The sequence below is a fragment of the Monodon monoceros genome, unplaced genomic scaffold, assembly GCF_005190385.1.
Source record: "Monodon monoceros isolate NGI ecotype Baffin Bay Population unplaced genomic scaffold, NGI_Narwhal_1 Super_Scaffold_21, whole genome shotgun sequence".
In the NCBI taxonomy this organism is placed as follows: Eukaryota; Metazoa; Chordata; class Mammalia; order Artiodactyla; family Monodontidae; genus Monodon; species Monodon monoceros.
This window is the reverse complement of record NW_021703778.1, coordinates 14,799,735-14,821,994: the sequence shown is the minus strand read 5'-3', so window position 1 is coordinate 14,821,994 and position 22,260 is coordinate 14,799,735. Positions and strand designations below refer to the sequence as shown.

General features: G+C 35.6%; 1 protein-coding gene across 4 annotated transcripts in view; it reads left to right on the top strand.

Moving 5' to 3' along the window:
* PLXDC2 (plexin domain containing 2) overlaps positions 1-22,260 on the top strand; it is a 406,453-nt gene that overhangs the window by 318,141 nt on the left and 66,052 nt on the right. For all 4 annotated transcript variants that reach the window (XM_029239265.1, XM_029239268.1, XM_029239267.1 and 1 more), the window contains one exon: positions 19,227-19,287. In XM_029239265.1, the coding sequence (XP_029095098.1) occupies positions 19,227-19,287 (61 nt within the window). The remainder of the gene's footprint in view (positions 1-19,226; positions 19,288-22,260) is intronic.

Genomic DNA, 22,260 nt, shown 5'->3' with positions numbered 1-22,260 from the left:
TACACAAATAAGACCCATATATACGCTGTCTACAAGAGACCCACTTCAGACCTAGGGACACATACAGACTGAAAGTGAGGGGATGGAAAAAGATATTCCATGCAAATGGAAATCAAAAGAAAGCTGGAGTAGCAAATCTCGTATCAGACAAAATAGACTTTAAAATAAAGACTATTACAAGAGATAAAAAAGGACACTACATAATGATCAAGGGATCAACCCAAGAAGAAGATATAACAAGTGTAAATGTTTATGCACCCAACATAGGAGCACCTCAATACATAAGGCAAATGCTAACAGCCATAAAAGGAAAAATCAACAGTAACACAATAATAGTAGGGGACTTTAACACCCCATTTTCACCAATGGACAGATCAACCAAAATAAAAATAAATAAGGAAACAGAAGCTTTAAATGACACAATAGACCAGATAGATTTAATTGATATTTATAGGACATTCCAGCCAAAAACAGCAGATTACACTTTCTTCTCAAGTGCTCATGGAACATTCTCCAGGATACATCATATCCTGGGTCACAAATCAAGCCTTGGTAAATTTAAGAAAATTGAAATCATATCAAGTATCTTTTCCAACCACAACTCTCTGAGACTAGATATCATGTACAGGAAAAAAACTGTAAAAACTACAAACACATGGAGGCTAAACAATACACTACTAAATAACCAAGAGATCACTGAAGAAATCAAAGAGGAAATCAAAAAATACCTACAAACAAATGACAATGAAAACACGATGACCCTAAACCTATGGGATGCCGGAAAAGCAGTTCTAAGAGGGAAGTTTATAGCAATACAATCCTACCTCAAGAAACAAGAAACATCTCAAATAAACACCTAAAGCAATTAGAGAAAGAAGAACAAAAAAACCCCAAAGTTAGCAGAAGGCAAGGAATCATAAAGATCAGATCAGAAATAAATAAAAAGAAATCAAGGAAATGATAGCAAAGATCAATAAAACTAAAAGCTGGTTCTTTGAGAAGATAAACAAAATTGATAAACTGCTAAGCAGACTCACCAAGAAAAAAAAGGAGAAGACTCAAATCAATACAATTGAAATTCTATTGGAAACAAAACTGTAGACCAATATCACTGATGAACATAGATGCAAAAATCCTCAACAAAATACTAGCAAACAGAATCCAACAGCACATTAAAAGGATCATACACCATGATCAAGTGGGGCTTATCCCAGGAATGCAAGGATTCTTCAGTATACACAAATCAATCAATGTGATAAACCATACTAACAAACTGAAGGAGAAAAACCATATGATCATCTCAATAGATGCAGAAAAAGCTTTCGACAAAATTCAACACCCATTTATGATAAAAACCCTGCAGAAAGTAGGCATAGAGGGAATTTACCTCAACATAATAAAGGCAATGTATGACAAACCCACAGCCAACATCGTTCTCAATGGTGAAGAACTGAAATCATTTCCACTAAGATCAGGAACAAAACAAGGCTTCCTACTCTTACCACTATTTTTCAACATAGTTTTGGAAGTTTTGGCCACAGCAATCAGAGAAGAAAAAGAAGTAAAAGGAATCCAAATCAGAAAAGCAGAAGTAAAGCTGGCACTGTTTGCACATGACATGATACTATACATAGAGAATCCTAAAGATGCTACCAGAAAACTACTAGAGCTATTCAATGAATTTGGTAAAGTTGCAGGATACAAAATTAATGTACAGAAATCTCTTGCTTTCCTATACACCAATGATGAAAAATCGGAAAGAGAAATTAAGGAAACACTCCCATTTACCATTACAACAAAAGGAATAAAATACCTAGGAATAAACCTACCTAAGGAGACAAAAGACCTGTATGCAGAAAACTATAAGACAGTGATGAAAGAAATTAAAGATGATACAAACAGGTGGAGAGATATACCATGTTCTTGGATTGGAAGAATCAACATTATGAAAATGTCTGTACTACCCAAAGCAATCTACAGATTCAGTGCAATCCCTATCAAAGTACGACAGTCATTTTTCACAGAACTAGAACAAAAAATTTCACAATTTGTATGGAAACAAAAAAGATCCCGAATAGCCAAAGCAATCTTGAGAAAGAAAAATTGAACTGGAGGAATCAGGCTCCTGGACTTCAGACTCTACTACAAATCTACAGTAATCAAGGCAGCATGATACTGGCACAAAAACAGAAATATATATCAGTGGAACAGGATAGAAAGCCCAGAGATAAACCCACACACATATGGTCATCTTACCTTTGATAAAGGAGGCAAGAATATACAATGGAGAAAAGACAGTCTCTTCGATAAGTGTTGCTGGGAGAACTGGACAGCTACGTGTAAAAGAATGAAATTAGAACACTCCCTAACACCATACACAAAAATAAACTCAAATGGATTAGAGACCAAAATGTAAGGCCATGCACTATAAAACTCTTAGAGAAAAACATAGGCAGAACACTCCATGATATAAATCACAGCAAGATCCTTTTTGACCCACCTGCTAGAGAAATGGAAAAAAAAAATAAACAAATGGGACCTAATGAAGCTTAAAAGCTTTTGCACAGCAAAGGAAACCATAAACAAGGTGAAAAGACAATGCTCAGAATGGGAGAAAATATTTGCAAACAAAGCAACTGACAAAGAATTAATCTCCAAAATTTACAAGCAGCTCATGCAGCTCAATATCAAGAAACAAACAACCCAATCCAAAAATGGGCAGAAGACCTAAATAGACATTTCTCCAAAGAAGATATACAGACTTCCAACAAACACATGAAAGAATGCTCAACATCATTAATCATTAGAGAAATGCAAATCAAAACTACAATGAGGTATCACCTCACACTGGTCAGAATGGCCATCATCAAAAAATCTACAAACAATAGATGCTGGAGAGGGTGTGGAGAAAAGGGTACCTTCTTGCTCTGTTGGTGGGAATGTAAATTGATACAGTCACTATGGAGAATAGTATGGAGGTTCCTTAAAAATCTAAAAATAGAACTACCATACGACCCAGCAATCCACTCCTGGGCATATACCCTGAGAAAACCATAATTCAAAAAGAGTCATGTACCGCAATGTTCATTGCAGCTCTATTTACAACAGCCAGGACATGGAAGCAACCTAAATGTCCATCAGCGGATGGATGGATAAAGAAGATGTGGCACATATATTACTCAGCCATAAAAAGAAACGGAACTGAGTTATTTGTAGTGAGGTGGATGGACCTAGTGACTGTCATACAGAGTGAAGTAAGTCAGAAAGAGAAAAATAAATACCATATGCTAACACATATATCTGTAATCTAAAAAAAAAAAAAAATGTTCTGAAGAACCTAGGGGCAGGACAGGAATAAAGACTCAGACGTAGAGAATGGACTTGAGGACACGGGGAGGGGGAAGGGTAAGCTGGGACGAAGTGAGAGAGTGGCGTGGACGTATATACACTACCAAATGTAAAATAGATAGCTAGTGGGAAGGAGCCGCATAGCACAGGGAGATCAGCTCGGTGCTTTGTGTCCACCTAGAGGGGTGGGATAGGGAGGGTGGGAGGGAGACACAAGAGGGAGGGGATATGGGGATATATGTATATGTATAGCTGATTCACTTTGTTATAAAGCAGAAACTAACACACCATTGTAAAGCAATTATTCTCCAAAAAAGATGTTAAAAAAATAAAATAAAAATTTTTGAAGGATAGGTGGTTGTAGAGATGAAGGGAAAGATAAATGCTAGGGTTGGAATTTCTCTATTAGGCTTCTATGCCTACTCTTAGCACATGTGGCCTTGCTAAGAATGTTCATGCACTGGATGAGCAATCCAAAGCAGATGTCCCTCCCCTCGCCTACTTTAGGGGTTTTAGCATATTTACACTAACCTCTACTGAAAACTTATCTGAATGATTTGTTTTAAAAGATACATATAAAGTTTTGTTTAATAATAATCGAGGTTATATTCGTGCAAAGTGCATAACTGGCAAGCTAGAGTCCTCATGAAAAAAGTAAAAACTGTGAATTGGAGAAAGTAATAAAAATAGCACATAGGTAGAATTCTCAAGGGAAAAAAAGACTTGTGAATTATCTGTTAAGATTTCATGCGGCAAAAATGGCATATAAAGAGTTTATTTCAGGGGCTTCCCTGGTGGCGCAGTGGTTGAGAGTCCCCCTGCCGATGCAGGGGACGCGGGTTCGTGCCCCGGTCCGGGAAGATCCCACGTGCCGCGGAGCGGCTGGGCCCGTGAGCCATGGCCGCTGGGCCTGTGCATCCGGAGCCTGTGCTCCGCAACGGGAGAGGCCACAACAGTGAGAGGCCCGCGTACCACAAGAAAAAAAAAGAAGAGTTTATTTCATATCGGAGAGTTAGTCCTGTATTGCTTTTTGCATGTGTTTTCTACTCATATATCAGAAGATGGAGCTGAAATGGACCTATATTCTCAGTCTATGACAAAAGAGAATAATCCTTTATGTCATATTTCAGAGGAAGGGGCATAAAATACCTCAAAGACTTAAATTTTTGTATGCAAGCATAAACCTAGATTGTCTAAAATAAAGTGAACGTGGTAGGAGATAAATATACTAGAAAACTTGACTAGAAAGACTTACGGAAGTTGAGCACAGAATTTGTAACTAGAAATGTCTGTGAAGTATAAGGATCAGATTCATGCCCTAAATGCCATATGCCCAGTTTTCTCACCACAGGTCTGCTTTAGGCCTATGGTCCCTATGCCCTATTTCTTTCTCTCTCAAAAGTGTAGTGGTTCGCCCTATAAGTTAATTATATGGTCACCCTACCTAACACCATTATGGAAATCCTTCCTACTGTCTAAGTTTTAACTGCATTTGTGTGTTCAGGATCTAAGGCATAGCTAGAATTCCTAGGTTAAGTTCAATTATTCTCCATAAAGGAATTCCTCTGACAGAGATCACAAGAGCCACAGGCCTGAAGTATTTACTATCTGGCCATTTACAGGAAAAGTTTGCCAGACAAATGGAAAACATATAACAAATATGTTGATTAATCAGAAGAAAAAGTAAAATATGTATTCACAATAAATTATTTTGGAAGAAAATATTGACTGTCTGGTTTTGAAGGGTTTAATGAAGTAAACAGTGACACTGGGATAAATGAGGTGATTCTAATAGTTACCACCTAAGGAAATGACAAACAGCAAATGAAGGACCAGGTCAAATGAATATAATAGTGTTTGAAAATGAATAATAAAGAAGATTTTGAGAATGTTGAATTAATGGGTCTTCTGAACTATCAACATGAAGATTCAGGTCTAGATATCCATTCTCCTTATGCTTATATAGCTTTTGCTATAAATATTTTTTTCGATCTGGGTTAAAGGGGTGCTCTGGAATACTAAGTCAGTTTCATTAAAAGCAAATCTGAAGAAAAATCTACACATCCAAGAATGCTTCTGTAAACATAAGGTGACACTAACTGTATTTTATGAAGCAGAAAATTGCTTCACAGCCAAATTCTTAAAATCCTTCTTTTTGCTGCCTTTAATAGGACATAGAACATTTGTACACATGAGCTGCATAAAACTCTAATAGAATTAGCATTTAGTAATTTGATATTTTATATGCCTGACAAATCTGATATAGAATAAAGGAAGGAAGCAGAACACTCTTTTATGACCAGAATCATTTCTTTTTTTTTTTTTTTTTTTTTTGCGGTACGCGGGCCTATCACTGTTGTGGCCTCTCTCGTTGTGGAGCACAGGCTCCGGACGCGCAGGCTCAGCCGCCATGGCTCACAGGCCCAGCCACTCCGCGGCATGTGGGATCCTCCCGGACCGGGGCACGAACCCATGTCCCCTGCATCGGCAGGCGGACTCTCAACCACTGCGCCACCAGGAAAGCCCCAGAATCATTTCTTAAAGTGGAAAGAATTTACTAATACATTGTTGGTAATCTACATAAGGACCTGGGCTTGGTATAGTCTTAGAAACAGACCCTTGCAGGTGAGTTCACAGATTTATAATGAAGAAAAAATAATAAAAATTTTAAAAGAAATCAAAGCTTTATGTATACTAAAAGCCACTAAAAACTTATACTTATTATTTTTTTAAGCATTGATATTACAATCTAGACTTCAAGTGGCAAATTGAACTCAAATGTAGACAGATAGATAGATAGGGATATATTTCAAAATACTTAAACATGCAGTTTTAAAATAATAAGGAAATCATCTTATATAACATTGCAGCAAATTCTAGAAATCTTGGAAGTGTTTCCACTGAAATCAGTTTACTTCTACTTGGAATAATCACTCTTAAGACTTTAGAAGATAAAGCTGAGTTTCCCGTGAGCCGAAGATATGCAAGGAGAAATATGTTCCTTGAGCAAATAAATTGATGAAATGGAGCAATGACTCTTTTCAAGTTTGAATGATTAATGTAAACAAATATGGACTGCCACACATGTATGAGAGATACTCTAATTTAACCTGGATCTTAGAAAAGTTATCTCACAAGTATAATATCTCTTGAAGGACATAGAAGTGCACTATCAAAAATCATTAAGCAAATATCTTTTAAAAGACAGTATTCTGCTGGTCATTATGAGATTCACTCAGGTATTATTGTCTGGTATTAAAATGCCTTAAATTACATCTTCTAGGGACATACAGAGAGAAAAAGTTGCTTCTCGGAGTGCCCTGTCAAAGTTATATTACCATATTTTAAATGAGCTCATAGTACTTGTCTAAAAGATTTAATTACATTGTAAAATATAATGATAACAAGCCTAGATTAATTAATGGGATGAGGTATACAAATGATTTAATAAAATGGTTTTCAAACTTTTTCTTCTTAAGCAGGAGAAACATTTTTGAAAAGCAGAAACTTCAAATACAAAACAGATAAAATTATATCTTATAGCGGGTTCATAGCCAGGCCCTCCCATCTCCTCCTCACTCACTACAGCAGTCATTGAAGGCCTCTGCCAAACTAAACCCTGAACTCTGGACAGAGCTTAAAAGTCCGTGATTAATACAGGTTTTCCTAGTTTAAAATACTAATCTTCCCATTTCACCCATTCTTTCTACAGATCATTTGCGAGGACCCAAATGCACTGTGATTAGAAACACTTTATCTCTTAAGGAATGGTGGCAGAGGCAGAGAGGAGGGGGAGAGAGAGATTGATTTGTCTGGGACGGTTTATTGGTTCCTGTTCCTGGAGAGATGATGACAGATGTCACTTTTATTCCCTTATAGTACTTTCCCAAATGGTAAACGAGGATAAAGAAAAGTTCATCCTATGTTTCTCTGAGAAACTAGAAATACCATCTTATCTGTTTCTCTATAAATCTCAGCATTCCAAGTAAAATTCTGAAACTTTTTATAGTTAAAAAAAAATTAAATTGGGATATAGACCTTTCTTTGATGAGATAGATAATCATCTCCTCGAAGGGATTTCTGGTTCCTTACCCAAGCCCGACTTTGCTATCTTGGCAGAACAGAGGTGAGTTGATTCATGCAACATTGATGTTCCTGTGGAAGACAGACAGCTCTGAAAGACCAGGAGCCATTAATCTCTGAGCACCATGGAATAAAAATTTACTGGCAGAAGGATAGCATTTTACAGAGGCATGGCACACCTAAACCTGCAAGACTTTATGTTCCTTTTCTGGAGCCAACAGCAAAGTAAAAGTCACTGCTCTTTCTGTCCACTTCTATGCATTTGAAAGTGCCATTTAAGTATAATATTTGGTCTGAAATCAAGAAGTTTTAAGAAAGGGTGTCAAAAATCAGAATCCGGAAATGTCCAGGGGTTTTATTTATATAAGTGGGTGTTTGTTTCAGTGGCTCACAGCCATGAGGAAGAATTTTTTTTTTCTTTCCCTGAGGACTCAACTCTCACTTCTGTTCTACCAAAATAGCAAAGTTGAATGCTGGGCAAGGAATTTTTAGATTCTGGAAGAATTCATTCATCAAAAAGAAAAGATTTCTCCTCTTTGTTTTATATACCTAACTTTTGTGGCTAAAGAAGCTGGGTCAGTACTTGAAGGATATTTTATAGATTTTCAGTTATATCAATAACTGGTAAGGTTACAATATGTTTTTTTCCCAATAGGCATTTTTTGACCTGTGCTAGGTGCTGTGGATGGTAAGAAAGCATAAAATAACATATTTATTGAGCACTCACTATGTCAGACACTGGAAGGGTACTTCATCTATATTACCTCATTTAATCCTCACCCAGTGAAGGTAGATTTTACAATCTCCAATTTACAGAAACTGAATCTCCAACAATAACTCACCATAGATCTCACCCCGTAATCTCCAGTAATAACTTGGAGGTGGATCACATCGATCAATGGCAGAGTCAAGACCTGAACCTAATTTTATGTTTGCAATTCTGAAGCTTATACTCTTTCCACTAAATAATTCAGCCTCAATTTTTTGCAGTAGTCAAATGGGAATAAATGTAAGGAATACTGCCAGATTTGGGTGAGAATTACATAACTGACAGTTATTGAACACATATCAACTACTACATGATCGAATGACATCAGTAACCTCCACTTCCTTCCTTTTCTTTTCCTCATTATACCCATAGTAAGTGAGATGATGTTTTGTTTTGTTTTTCGCTGGCAGTGCCCCAATAGCATGTTGAAATTATTAATCAAGTTAATTATTCATTTAAGTCTAGAGACTCCATTGCTCTTGGTGCCCGAATTCAGAAAGGGAGTTGAGTGTGGCAAGCGGAGTTCTCTTTTCTAATGTGACACAATGTGCTGTGCTCCCAGATTCTTCAGAATGTGCTAGAATGCTGCCCAAATACAGGACTCCAGAAGTTGCACACTTAGGTGGGAAAAGACCATTGTTTTTTAAATGGAATACTCACTTTACACAAATATTCTAAAAGCTACAAAAATGATTAATTTTGCTGTTAGGAATAATTACCAATAAATATAATCTTCCTTTTTCTAAGATAAAAACTATGTAACATCTTATTCATGTGTATATAATTTGAAGAAACAAAATGAACTATCTATTTAATTGTAATAGTCTGCCTTCAATTACCATACCTCAGCCTCAGATTACCATATATGTTCTTTGAAGAATTATGGTGTTTCTAAAGGAGTTGAAATCTTTCATAAATAAGAAGCCAAACTGTTAAAATGTGTTCACAGCCAGATTCTGGCAAGTTGCCAAAGCCATATTTAAGATCAGTCAGTGAAGGAATATTTTATTCATACGGTTGGGATAACAAGTTTGATTTTAAATGGTAATAGCCTTTGGTAAACTGAAGACTTTGTATTCATCTCTAATTGTATAACTTTTAACATATAGTAAATGTTCTATTCTCAAGCTGGGCACTGTAATCTTGATTGGAGGTTGCACTTGGGAGAAGGATAATCCTCCATGAGAGGACCCTTCCCTGGGAGCACAGCCTGGGTTAAGTCTCATAGAAGAGGTGAGTCAGATGGAATGGTAAAAAGGGCTTCAATAAAACAGAAGGCAAGCAAACTAAATATGTTAGAAATTTGAAAAGGAGTTGGTAGAAAGCAAATGAAAATGCTGAGTCTTTGTTGTTGTTTGTGTCTCAGTTTCACCTAAGCCCCAGCGCTACCCTCTTCTGGAAATCCTAGAGCAGATCATTTCTTAAGCTGACTATATTGACAGATGGCTCAATGACCAGAGATGTCTGGTTTCGTCTGGTGATATATATGAGTCCCAGTGTCTCAAAAAGCGGAATACCTGCAATTTTTGTCTTTTTAGTAGCTTATGATTTCCACCCTACTCAAAAAGTTTACCCACTTATCTCTGAACATTAAACCCTAAGGTATCCTTTGGGTTCTGGCTGACTTTGTCATTGTAGTATTGAAGTCATTAGCTTTTCAGCTTTCCAACATCATAACAAATATTACTTCGTATCTCTAATGAGGGTTGTTATAAGTCTTAGCAGTTCAGTAATTCTTCTAAAGTCTGCTGTGGCTGCCTTGTTTTTGCCACTTAATCAAGCTATGAGTTGACTTATTTTACTTTACATTCATACAAGGAAGATGAGAGGCAGGAAGCTGTTAATGATTTGATTATTTTGCCAAAGCTTCACTTTCTTGGGTTCTAACTGTACAGTACGATGCTGATTAGAAGTAGTGAGAGTAGCCATTTTGTCTTGTTTCAAATTTTAGGAGAAAAACATTCAGTCTTTCATCGTTATGTAGGATGTTAGCTATAGATTATTCATAGAGATATTGCATTATAGTTAACAAAGTCAAACTAATTAAAACATGGCCAAAAAATGAATTTACTCCATGAATACAAACATGGTTTGGTTTAAAGAAATCTATTAATGCCATTTATAGCACTGGTATTGAAAATCATTTAGTCATCTTGATAGATGGGAATATATTTAATAAAATCCAACATTTTTTTCCAAGTAAAAATGTTAGCAGACTGAAATCGAAATATGCATATTAACATGATAACAAATATTACTTCAAACAGTGGAAAAAATATACTAAACATTAATGCCCCAGAGACATTCCCATTAAAATAAGGAAGAAGGCATGGGTGTGATTCCCACTATTATGTACCAGAATTCTATAACTCTGGTTAACACACAGAGAAAAGAAACAAATAAGAGACATGACTATTGGAAAGGAGAAGCAGAGTTATTATTTGTAAGTAAAGGAATCAGATACAAAATACACAGAAGTCAATAGCTTTCCATGTCAGAAATAACCATTTAGAAAATGCAATGGTTAAAGCTCCTTAACAGTAGCAAAAATAGATAAAATAGTTACTAACAAACGTAATGATGTGTAGGTTCCGTGTAAAGAAAATAATGAAAGTTTGATGAGGCACCTGAATAAACATTTTAATGGATGGAAAGCTAGAATATATTAAGATGTCAATTATTTCCACATCAATTCCATCAATAACATTATTATTTGGACATCAGACTATAATTATAAAAATCACAGAGAAGAATAAAGAGTGAGACAACTCAAGAAAAAATTGTAAAATAGGTTCATTGAAGGCAGACTTAAACTAAGTTTAGATAAATCATTAGATAAAACTGTAATAATGAAATCATTATAGGAATTGTACAAGGCCATCGATGGAAGATTATACAATTTCAGAAATAGACCTTAGCATATGAGTTTATTATGTGATTAAACATGCAATTCCAAACGATGGATAAAGATCTCTTATTCAAGGATGGCTAAGAGATCCTGGGACTCTTAGCCATCAATCTGAATAAAATTTGTCTCTTTAGATTTGGTTATAGCATCATGCCATATACCACAATAAATTTAGAGTAGATTAAAGAATTGAAAGCAAAGGATGAAATAATGAACTAACTAGGAGAGATTATGCCAAATTTTACTTAATGCCAATGTAACGGAGGCCTCTCTGAGCAAAAGGCAAAGAAAGGAATCTTGAAGAAAATGTTGAAAAACTTCACAGTGTAAAGATACAAACCACTGTATGGCAAAAAAAAAAAATCATTTTGAATTGAATGGCAAATTACAGACAGATGATATATTTAACAGAAATTTAATGCCTTATTTTATAGACACACTATAAAAAAAGAATAGCCCAAGTGAATAAAATGAGTAAAAGAAATGAATATACACTCAAAGATATAGACAGACATACAAATTATCAATAAACATGGTTTAACATTTCACCTCACCTGTAATAAAGAAATGCTAATTAAAGCATGACTGTCACTTTTAATCCATCAAGTTGCAAAAAGAATGGTGGTATGTATTTTTATAAGGGTTAAAATAACATACGTGTGCTCATATAAAAGTTGAATAATTTTTTCCAGTTTTATTGAGAAATAATAGACATACATCACCAAATAATTTTAAGGCTTCCAGCATGATAGTTTGATTTACATATATTGTGAAATGTTTACCACAGTAGGTTAAGCTAACATCCATCTTCTCATATAGATACAAAAAAAGGAAAGAAAAAAAGGAAAAAAATTTTCTTTTATGATAGCTCACAGAATTTACTCTTTTAACAACTTTCCTATATAGCATGCAATAAAAATTTTATCAAACCATATAATGAAGTATATGCTGTCATTAAAAATTAACTCTGTAGGATATTTATGGACATGGAAAAATGCCCAGATTATCATATTAACTGTAGAAAAGTGTTATCACATGTTATGATTCCAATTTGATTAATACATAAGTATATATAATTATATGTTAAATAAAGATTGGTTGGAAAATAAAACTTACAATATCTTAGCGTTGGGATATTACCTACTTTAATTTCTGTTTTTATACTTTTCTGTAATTTTCTATTAAAATGATTGTTTTACAAACCAGGCAATACTATTTAAAGCATACATATGATTAAAATTTTAAACTATTAGGGTAGTATTATTCAAACTGAGGGTTGCAATTCAGGAGGGTCATGCTATCAATTACCCAGTGGGTTGCAACCAGCATTTTTGTTAATGAAATAGAATGGAATACAAATAACTCTGTGCTTTATTTGTACGTTTAGAGAAAAAAAAAGAAACATCACAATAAATATTTAGTTTCAGCATACACAAACACACAACCATACACACATAACCAGATATATAAATGTCTAAACACTTGATGTTAACTGTATTTCTTGATATGGTTTATTTCAAAAAGTTTGAGAAACTACATTGGAGTAATCTGGTTTTTGATAGAATTGGAAGATTTCTGAAATTGCATACTTCATATTGCTAATGCAGTCACATCCCCTTCATGCAGGTGAATCAGCACAAAGCTGGAAGTCATTGAGGAATTCAGATTTAACTATTTCATCTACTGCTGGTTTTTAAAAAATAACAACCACAATGTCCAAACATCAGGCTTAAACTTGTAAATACAGAGATTATATGATGCTCTGTAATGAAGGATTATTTAAGTCAATACACAGCCAACCTTACATCATTTAAAATTCCCTGAGCCATATTTCAGTATTCACTAGCAGCACGTAAAAGTTAGGTAGAACAAAGATAACAATTGAATTTTACTGTGAGATTAGTATTGCAACAAGTCAGTCCAAGTCTTTTGAATCAAATAGCTTTTAACTGTTTCCATATGGGTGAATACTTCATTCTCTTGCCCCTTCTAAGTAGTATTTTAAGAAACTTTTTAATGTAGGTATAAAATAAGTACTCAGATATCTAATAATCTGGGTAGAGTCAGCATCTCCCTGATTAAAACATGCTGAAAGTTCACAGCGCCAGCCCATTACTAATTATTTGGCCCTAAAATGAGTTTACTGGATTGTCCAGTGTATAACTGACTGTTTTTATGCATCACTATTTCATGGCATATCTAAGTCTACCTTTATATGTCCTTCATTCCCTTAAAGTATTAACAGTGCATAAATGAGGATATTTTGCCAACATCAGTAATGCCTTTTAATCATAATGATTTTTGAAAAGATCAGCTTATTTCCACATAAGCCTAAATAATGTAGCTTCATTCCCAGCATCAATTCTTTCCTACCTTACACATTCCAAAACTGAAAACAGACTTGTAATCAGGAGGTGACACTCAGAGGAAGAAAGAACTCCAGCATGGAAAGCCAATTACAAAAATTTTTTTTCCGTTTTGAAAATATTTTTCATTGAAAGATAAGGGAAATAAAAACCAAAAAGTTAAAAAAAAATCTTTTTAACCAATAGTTTGGAAGGAAAGAGGAAAAAGATGTGAATTTTTTTAATGAGATAAAAGAATTGGAAGGATAAAAGACCCTGGTGTTATACTTTTAAAGACATATTAGGGCTGCTCTAGATTCTAGAAATCTAAAGAAAAATTAAGCCTTTATTTTATAAAACCTGCAGCTCTGCAAGATGCCACAGCTGTAAAATGACAAGGTTCTGGATATCAGATATCAGATGATTTGACCCCAGTTTTCCATCCAAAACTCATCTCCAAAGCCAAGTTCCTGCATTCTGCAGATAACTGTTCTTGTTGGCATTGGATTATGATTCTGAGCTACAACTAATATCAAGAGCTTTTATTAAAAGAAAACATGCTGCATACCCTTGCATATTATAATGATGTGAAATTTCATAATTTGTCCTATAGTAGTGTCTCTGTAATAGATTACTGTGTGCTTAAATTCACCTGTCATTCCCACAGCTCTTTGTACTGAGTGGCTCAGGCATGAAAATTCTGAAAAACTTTAAGCTCAAGTTTCTTGATTTTAGGAGAAGTGTTTTTAGCAGTAAAATCATCCATCTCATGCCTGAGGCCAATTAGGAACAAGCATGCCCCATATGGGAAATGAGATATGATTTTTTTTCTAATATTCTATTGATAATAATGATGATTGTAATCAGCATTGTAAATTTTATGACCTACCTTTCCAATGAAATTTTTTCGGTATTTCAAAACAAATTGATTTTGCCATATCTTACGCTCCAGACTCATGGTAAGATAAATGTTATTAGTTAGTTATAATCACAGATGTTTATCATTATACTTGTTTCTCTTCTAAAATACTTCATTTTTTAAGCATTTTCCATTTTTTTGATGCTGGAGGATCATTTTTCACACTTTTGCAGACCATGGCAAGAAAACTTACTAAATATGCAATTGATTTTTCCATTAAGATAGCATGCCAATAAGTACACCCAAGGCTGCAAGGACCATTTAAATCATCAGACACTTTGATGAGGTATTCTAGTCTTCAGAATTTTAAAGATCTTTATTTTTAGGTCAGGAAACTACAGCAAGTGGGCCAAATTGGACCCACTTCCTGGCTTTGTAAATAAAGTTTTATTGAAACAGCCACACCCATTTTTTTATGCATTTGTCTGTGGCTGCTTTTGAGCTACAACCGCAGAGGTGAGCAGTTAGGACAGAAACTATATAGCCTACAAAGTCTAAAGTATTTACTACCTTGTTCTTTACAAAAAACATGCTGACCCCCGATCTCCAAACTAATTCCTAACTGGGTCTCGGGATTCTGTGAAGTTTTTCTCCTAAATTTTCTTTTGTAGATGTTTCATCTCACTGGTGAAATGACACATGTTCAATTGTGTAGAAAGACATGGACTTCATTTTTAATCCTTGTGTATGTATTTTAACATTTACTCTATTTTCTTCATCTGTATATATTACCTTTGCAAAATAAGTTTTATTTCTAAAACCCTTTCCACAAAACAGGTAAGTTAGAGATGTGACAAGATTTATGCTTTAATCTCATGATTGGATAGACGCTGCGAGCTAGGAGAATTCTTTTCTAGGCTGCCTTATTAAATGGGGTTCACTTAATATGGCTCCTGAGGGCTTTGAAATCAACATCCCATTGAAACTGAGTGGAAAATAATACAATTAACTGGAAGTAGAGCTCTCTAATGATTCATTTTGGAATTAGGTAATAGTGAGAAGAAGGGAATAACTTGAAAATAAAAACATTGGAAATCTATTGTAGTTAGGAGCTCAGACTGTCAAAATCAATTCTTAAGGAATATTTACAAAACCACATAACCTCTATCTATAAATATTGAATAAAGATGTGCTCCATATTTGAAAGCAACTTAGATTTTCACTCACAAGATTCTGTAATACTAATTCCCAAATATGATGATAAGGGACTTTAAGTGTAAAACACATTTCACATTAACATGGGACACAGCATTAATTCCTAAACATTTTCTATATCCTATCTATACAGTTGAAGTCCTACTTACTCATTTTCAACAGTTGTCAACCTTGCTACATACATGCTACAAAGACATTCCTGAGGCATTAAAAACAGCTGATATTTACTAAATGTTGACTATACAACAGTCTACTTTTAATCCTTACCTAACCTCCCTTACCTCGTTTTATAGATGAGGAAACCAGCTTAGATAGGAAAAATAACTTGCCTAAGATCACATACGTATTTGGTGCCCAAGCCAAAATTGTAACTCAAGCAGTTTCAACCCAGAATCTTCATTTGAACCATGTTCCCTCCAAAGTCTTGTGAGTACAAGAAGCTTGAAAGCAACCAAGTAATAATAAACACCAGCACTTGGTATTGAGAGGCATTGAAAAAGGTGTGCTAACTCTTCTGGGTGAGAGGAAAAGGAAATGCTGCTGGGAGGAGGTAAGTCTTGAGTTGAATTGGGTTTACTAATTGGAGACAAGGAAGGTATTCCAGACATATGTAATAGCGTGTTCAAAGGCAGAGACTGGAAGAGTACACTTTCAGGGAGGTGTAATAAATAAGGCGCAGGAGATGGGCTGGTGGAGTGTGAAGGGGCCTGCAGTATTGCCATAGCTTACAGGAAGTCAGTGGTTTTCCCATTTCAGTGTGGTGAGGATCACCTGGGGCACCTGTTTACAGTGAAAATTACTGGGTCCAAGTTGTGGGAGAATCTTATCCAGTTAGATCCAGGAATTTGCATTTCAGCAGGAACACCAGGTGATTCCAGGTCAGGAGAGCCTCTCTGAGAACACTGGAAATCAACATTCTGGAGTATGACATGGTTAATGTCGTGATGTTATAGAAAAACGACACAGCAGCTCAGTGGAGAGAGGAAGGTGTTCTCAAAAGCGATTTTTTTATTTATTTAGAATTCAGAAATAATAGAAAGGTAGCTTTTCTTAATGATTTATACAACACACGCACACACACACTTTCATTTATAATAGGTTTTCGATGTTATTTAAACTACTGGGTTATAAAATAAAATGCTGAAAAGTCAGGGTCCTGTTGTGTTAACTTTTTAAGGCGCCGTAAGGTACAAAAATATATGAATTTTTCAAACCAAACCTTATTTGTGTTTTGCCATTCTCAATCCTTCCCACCCTAACAGTTAGTAAGCTGCAGTGTGAATAAATAAATGAATGGATTAGTTAATTGAATTACATATTTTCAGTAGAACCTAATTTCACACACTATAATTGAGAGATTATTTAATAACTCAAGCAAACTGCAGTGTTTCTGTACTTTTCTCTGGGATTAATGTAATAATTTAAGGGACTAATTACTTAAGATAAAATTGACTCATAAATTTAAGATTTGGTACTGTCTTGTTATAAGCTAAAAGTTGCTATTTCCCACTGGCTTTGAATACATCTAGAATGGAGTAAGTAAAGACAAACTGCATTTTAAAAATTATCTGTTGCATTTAATAACTTGTCAGATGGCTCCCAAAATATATTCTTTGTAGAAAATCGATATATTCCCATCTTGCAGAAGAGAATGTCAGTATACTTTTCAATATTTAAGTAAACTTGAAGGGAAGAAAAAGAAAAAAGAGGCAACAGCCGTCTAATTCATCTGGAATTGGACTCTAAACGGCAGAATCTCTTTGGGTAACCAGAGATAGCCTTGACCAACTGGGGACTCTCAAACTCGGGGATGCCAGATCACACACTGATGTTTATTCCACACTTAAGCTTGTTCAACACAGATGGTAGGTATAAAATAGCTGAGCTCTAACAGATCATGTCCGGGCAGAATGATAAATATGGTCTTTTTTATTGACAGTCGAGCTGTTTTCACATTCCACTTGAATTAAATTGTGCTCATTCATGCCGTGGTACCTGATCTCTGGCAGGGATTCTTATAAAAAATCATCGTGTAGATTCATTGCAAAACAAGTGAAAAAAAGTTGTAAAGTAGCACTCTAAGAAAAATAAGACTAAAGTTGAACAGCCTATAAGAAACTATGACCAAAAGCCTCCGTTTATTTTGAAAAAAAGATAAATATCTATTTAGATTGATATTTATTCATATGGATTCATATATATTATATATAAGTATATATATATATTAAAATTCAGGGGCAGTGCAAATCCTTAATTTTCATAAACTGGTAAAAATATTTAAAGTTTCTAATATGAAAAAGAAATCATATGTCAGATATACTAGGTATGATCAAATATAACACTGGCCCTAACTTTAAAATGTTCACAATCAAGTTTGGTAAATAAGACATAAAGCCATGAAATTTTATGTAAACGAGAAAAGTTAAATAGTAAAGTGAGAGATGATCACAGCAATGATGAAGCTTTATCCGAATGGGCTCTGGGTAGTAATTTCTGGGTCTTGAAAAGTGAATGAACTGTAGCTGGATAGGTAGGGGGGGCAGAAAATGATTTGAGTCAAGAAAGAGTGGGAGTGAGCAAAATCTCATCAACCCAGGGCTTGCTGAATTTGACCTTTTAGACATGACCTAATCGTAGCGCTGGTAGCGATCCACAGGAACACACTCAACTTCACTGATTCACTACAAGGACTCACAGAACTCAGCAAAGCTGTTATGCTCAAGGTTGCCATTTATTACAGCAAAGGGATACAGAATAAAATCAGCAACGGGAAGGAACGTAGGGCAGAGTCCAGCAGTGACCAGGCACGGCTTCCGGTCATCCTCCCACAGTGGAGTTGGCCCATAATTCTCCCAGCAACTATTTGTGAAGACACACACCAAGTATTGCCACTCAAGGAAGCTTATCCAGGCTCATCACCGTCCAGGATTTTTACTGAGGGCCATCACGTAGGTACGAAATTCTGCATGACTAACTTTATCTCTCATCTCCAGTGCCCCCAGGGGTCAAACTGATGCAACGTGGCCCAGGGCTCCAGGCGAATAAAAACAGACATTCACCATAAATCATATTGTTAGTATGATCTAACATAGCCCAAGACCCAAGATATACAAAGACACTTTTATCAGGCAGGATATTCCAGGGGATTAGAAGTGATCTCCCAGGAGCTGGGCAAGGGCCAGTTCTTTCTTTGGAATGTGTGGGTTTGAACACCCCAAACCCGCTGAGTTGCTAAGCTTTTACTGCACAATAGGGAAAGAGTCTGTGTGACTGCAGGTCTTAAATTTTAAAATTTAACTAAAACAAAGAAAAAGATATGAAAAATACCTGCAAAAGATTTTATCCACACGTTGTGATGATGAAAAATACATATGTATGAGGAAAAGAAAAACCAACTTCATAGAATAGCTACTGTCTCACCTTTGCGTGGGCATCCAGGTGTTCTGCCCGGTGCAGTGAACCTCAGTGGCCTGATTTGTTGCCACGTGCAACCATAACAGTACGATTACCTAAGGAGTAGGCCGTTACGCAGACCTCCGTAAATGCTTCTCCACTGCTCCAGCTAACAGTTCTATAGAAGAAAGGTTATGTTGTGCAGATTTTAGAATTAACTACTTACCGATCTTTTTCTTTTAATTTCTACCCCCACTCTGCACCCCATACTTTCTTTTCTGATCTGCAACGTGGCCTTCTCTGAAGATGTTCCAGTGGATTTGATCGCCATCGGCAGGACTGGGTGGACAGCGGATGCCCTGAAGAGGTACACATGTGCTTTATTATGACAAGATTGTTGGGACCAAGCTGTCATGTATTGTTGCTGCAACTTAATGAAAATGGTATCTAATTTAATAAAAAGGGCCATCAGTTACTGAGCCCTTATATGTACCAGATGTTGAGTTTAACTCGACATGTATTATCTCAATTTATTCTCATACCCATCCTATGAGGTCAGAGCTGTTATTGCCTCCATAGGACCAAGAGGAGAAGAGGGAAGGGTGAGGGGAGATGTTGGGGAAGGGGGTGGAGAGAGAGTGTCTGGAATTAGGTGTGTGACTCAGCAATAGTAGAACCAGGACTTAAGTCTCTGTGAGCAAAGGGCAGTTCTCTTAAACATTTGCTGCTTTTTGAGATCTAGGAAGCCATTGTTCATCTTTTTCGCTCAAATAACAAAATCATTGGAATGGGGGGAAAGATTGATTGCAGCAAATTGGCATGATAGAAGAAGGTAGACATGGTCTAGCATAGAAACAGTTAAGTCCCAGGCAAACATGATGGAGACAATGATGCAAAGAAGTGATTCAAGCAAGTAAATAAAATTGTAGAATGGATTTTAACCTATTTACAATTTTTTAGTGAATTGCATTTACATTGTCATTTCAGAGTCACATAAAAATATCCTATAAAATTCAGAAAGAAAAGTATTTGTTTCTTCTCCCTTTGTTAAGTTTTAGGGTTTGAATTTTGAATAAAAACCATTATAACTTTTCTCATTTAGTAAAGCAAACCATGGCAAAGAGCTATTTTCAGAACTCTTAGGCAATCCTAGTTACTAGAGCCTTTATTTTTAATTTAGTTTTTATTTGTGATGCCTCATAACTATCTTGAAAAATACATCTTTCAGGAGATTCTTGAACATTAAGTACAGTATTGCCAACGCAGCTTTAATCAACTTTTTGACAGTTGTTTGGGGGGAATTACAGTGATAATTTATCTATTTCATGTCACTTATTTAACAACAGTAGTTCAAAAAGAAAATATATTGATAGAGTCATAGTTGTGTTTTCAGGTTGATGTTTCTTTCTTGTAATCACAGTTACCTCAGTTAAAAATGTTGAAATTGAATACCTGTGTAAAGATCAAGAGGGTGATTCAGACATCATCATTTTCTTGCTTTACTGTGGGCCCATCATGAAACATAAGCTATAGAGAAGAATCCGTCATATTCTAAGACCTCCTAAAGATATTTGTGGGGAAATTAATCGTGTCCTATGGCCTGTGCTAAGCACTAAAATTATAAAGAATTTTTTAAAAAATTACCCTCTCTTCCTAAGGAGCTCAGAATCTAGTACATTCTATAATATTCAATGTTTCCTTTTTATTCTGTAAGTAAATCGTCAACATTACTTGCTTTATGGTGAGCAATTGTATCCTTCTGTTACAGGTAACTAAACATGGTCACCAAGTCCAGTCCATTTTCAGTGCCCAAAACCAGTGTTAAATTTTCCTTCTGACCTTGTGAGATGAATTTATTCAATAAGCGCAAATCCTAATATGAGCGTTTATCATGTACTGCTCTAAGCACTGCTAATGTAAAAGTGTGAGAAATGTGTATAGCAGGGGAGACAGACACTTAACAAAGGACAGCACTTAGAAAACCACTCAGGCAAAGAACTCTTAAGTGCATGGTCTTGTTAAGTAGGACAAGGGAACATTTGCTTGGGGAGATGATATTTAACATGACTTCTGAAGGGTAACTGAAGGTATGAAGAGTGGTGAGAGATGAGACTGGTGAGGTAAACAGGGCCCTAAATGTAACATTGAAGGAGTTTGGGCCTTATCTTAAAGGCAAGAGAAAGCTATCTGGAGGGTTTTAATGAAGGAGGTGACATGATCCAAATGACTTTTTGGAAGAATGGATACATTGTATATTACACTGTCTTAATTACTATAGCTTCATAAGAAATATTGTTTATAGAACAAACCTCTTTACTTTTTCATCTTCACAAGCGTTTTGACAACTTTGGGGCTTTTGTTCTTCATATAAATTTTAGACTCAACTTACAACATCTGTAATCAATCAATCAGTCAATCAATCTTGTCAATATTCTTACTGAATTTACATTGGATTGTGAATTATATCACATTTCTGAATTATGGAAATTTTATTTTTTACTTTATTTTTAAATTTTTATTATTATTTTTTAATAGATCTTTATTGGAGTATAATTGCTTCACAATACTGTGTTAGTTTCTGTTGTACAACAAAGTGAATCAGCCATATGCACACATATATCTCCATATCCCCTCCCTCTTGAGCCTCACCGAGCTGATTTCCCTGGGCTATGCTGCTGCTTCCCACTAGCTATCTATTTTCCATTTGGTAGTGTGTATATGTCCATGCCACTCTCTCACTTCGTCCCAGCTTCCCCCTCCCACCCCATGTCCTCAAGTCTATTCTCTATGTCTACGTCTTTATTCTTGCCCTGCCACTAGGTTCATCAGTACCATTTTTTTTTTTTTTAGATTCCATATATATGCGTTAATGGTATTTGTTTTTCTCTTTCTGACTTACTTCAGTCTGTATGAAAGACTCTAGGTCCACCCACCTCACTACAAATAACTCAGTTTCGTTCCTTTTTAAGGCTGAGTAATATTCCATTGTATCTATGTGCCACATCTTCTTTATCCATTCATCTGTCAAAGGACACTTAGGTTGCTTCCATGTCCTAGCTATTGTAAATAGTGCTGCAATGAACATTGTGGTACATGACTCTTTTTGAATTATGGTTTTCTCAGGGTATATGCCCAGTAGTGGGATGGCTGGGTCATATGGTAGTTCTATTTTTAGTTTTTTAGGGAACCTCCATACTGTTCTCCATAGTGGTTGCATCAATTTACATTCCCACCAACAGTGCAGGAGGGTTCCCTTTTCACCACACCCTTACCAGCATTTATTGTTTCTAGATTTTTTGATAATGGCCATTCTGAGTTTTGATTTGCATTTCTCCAATAA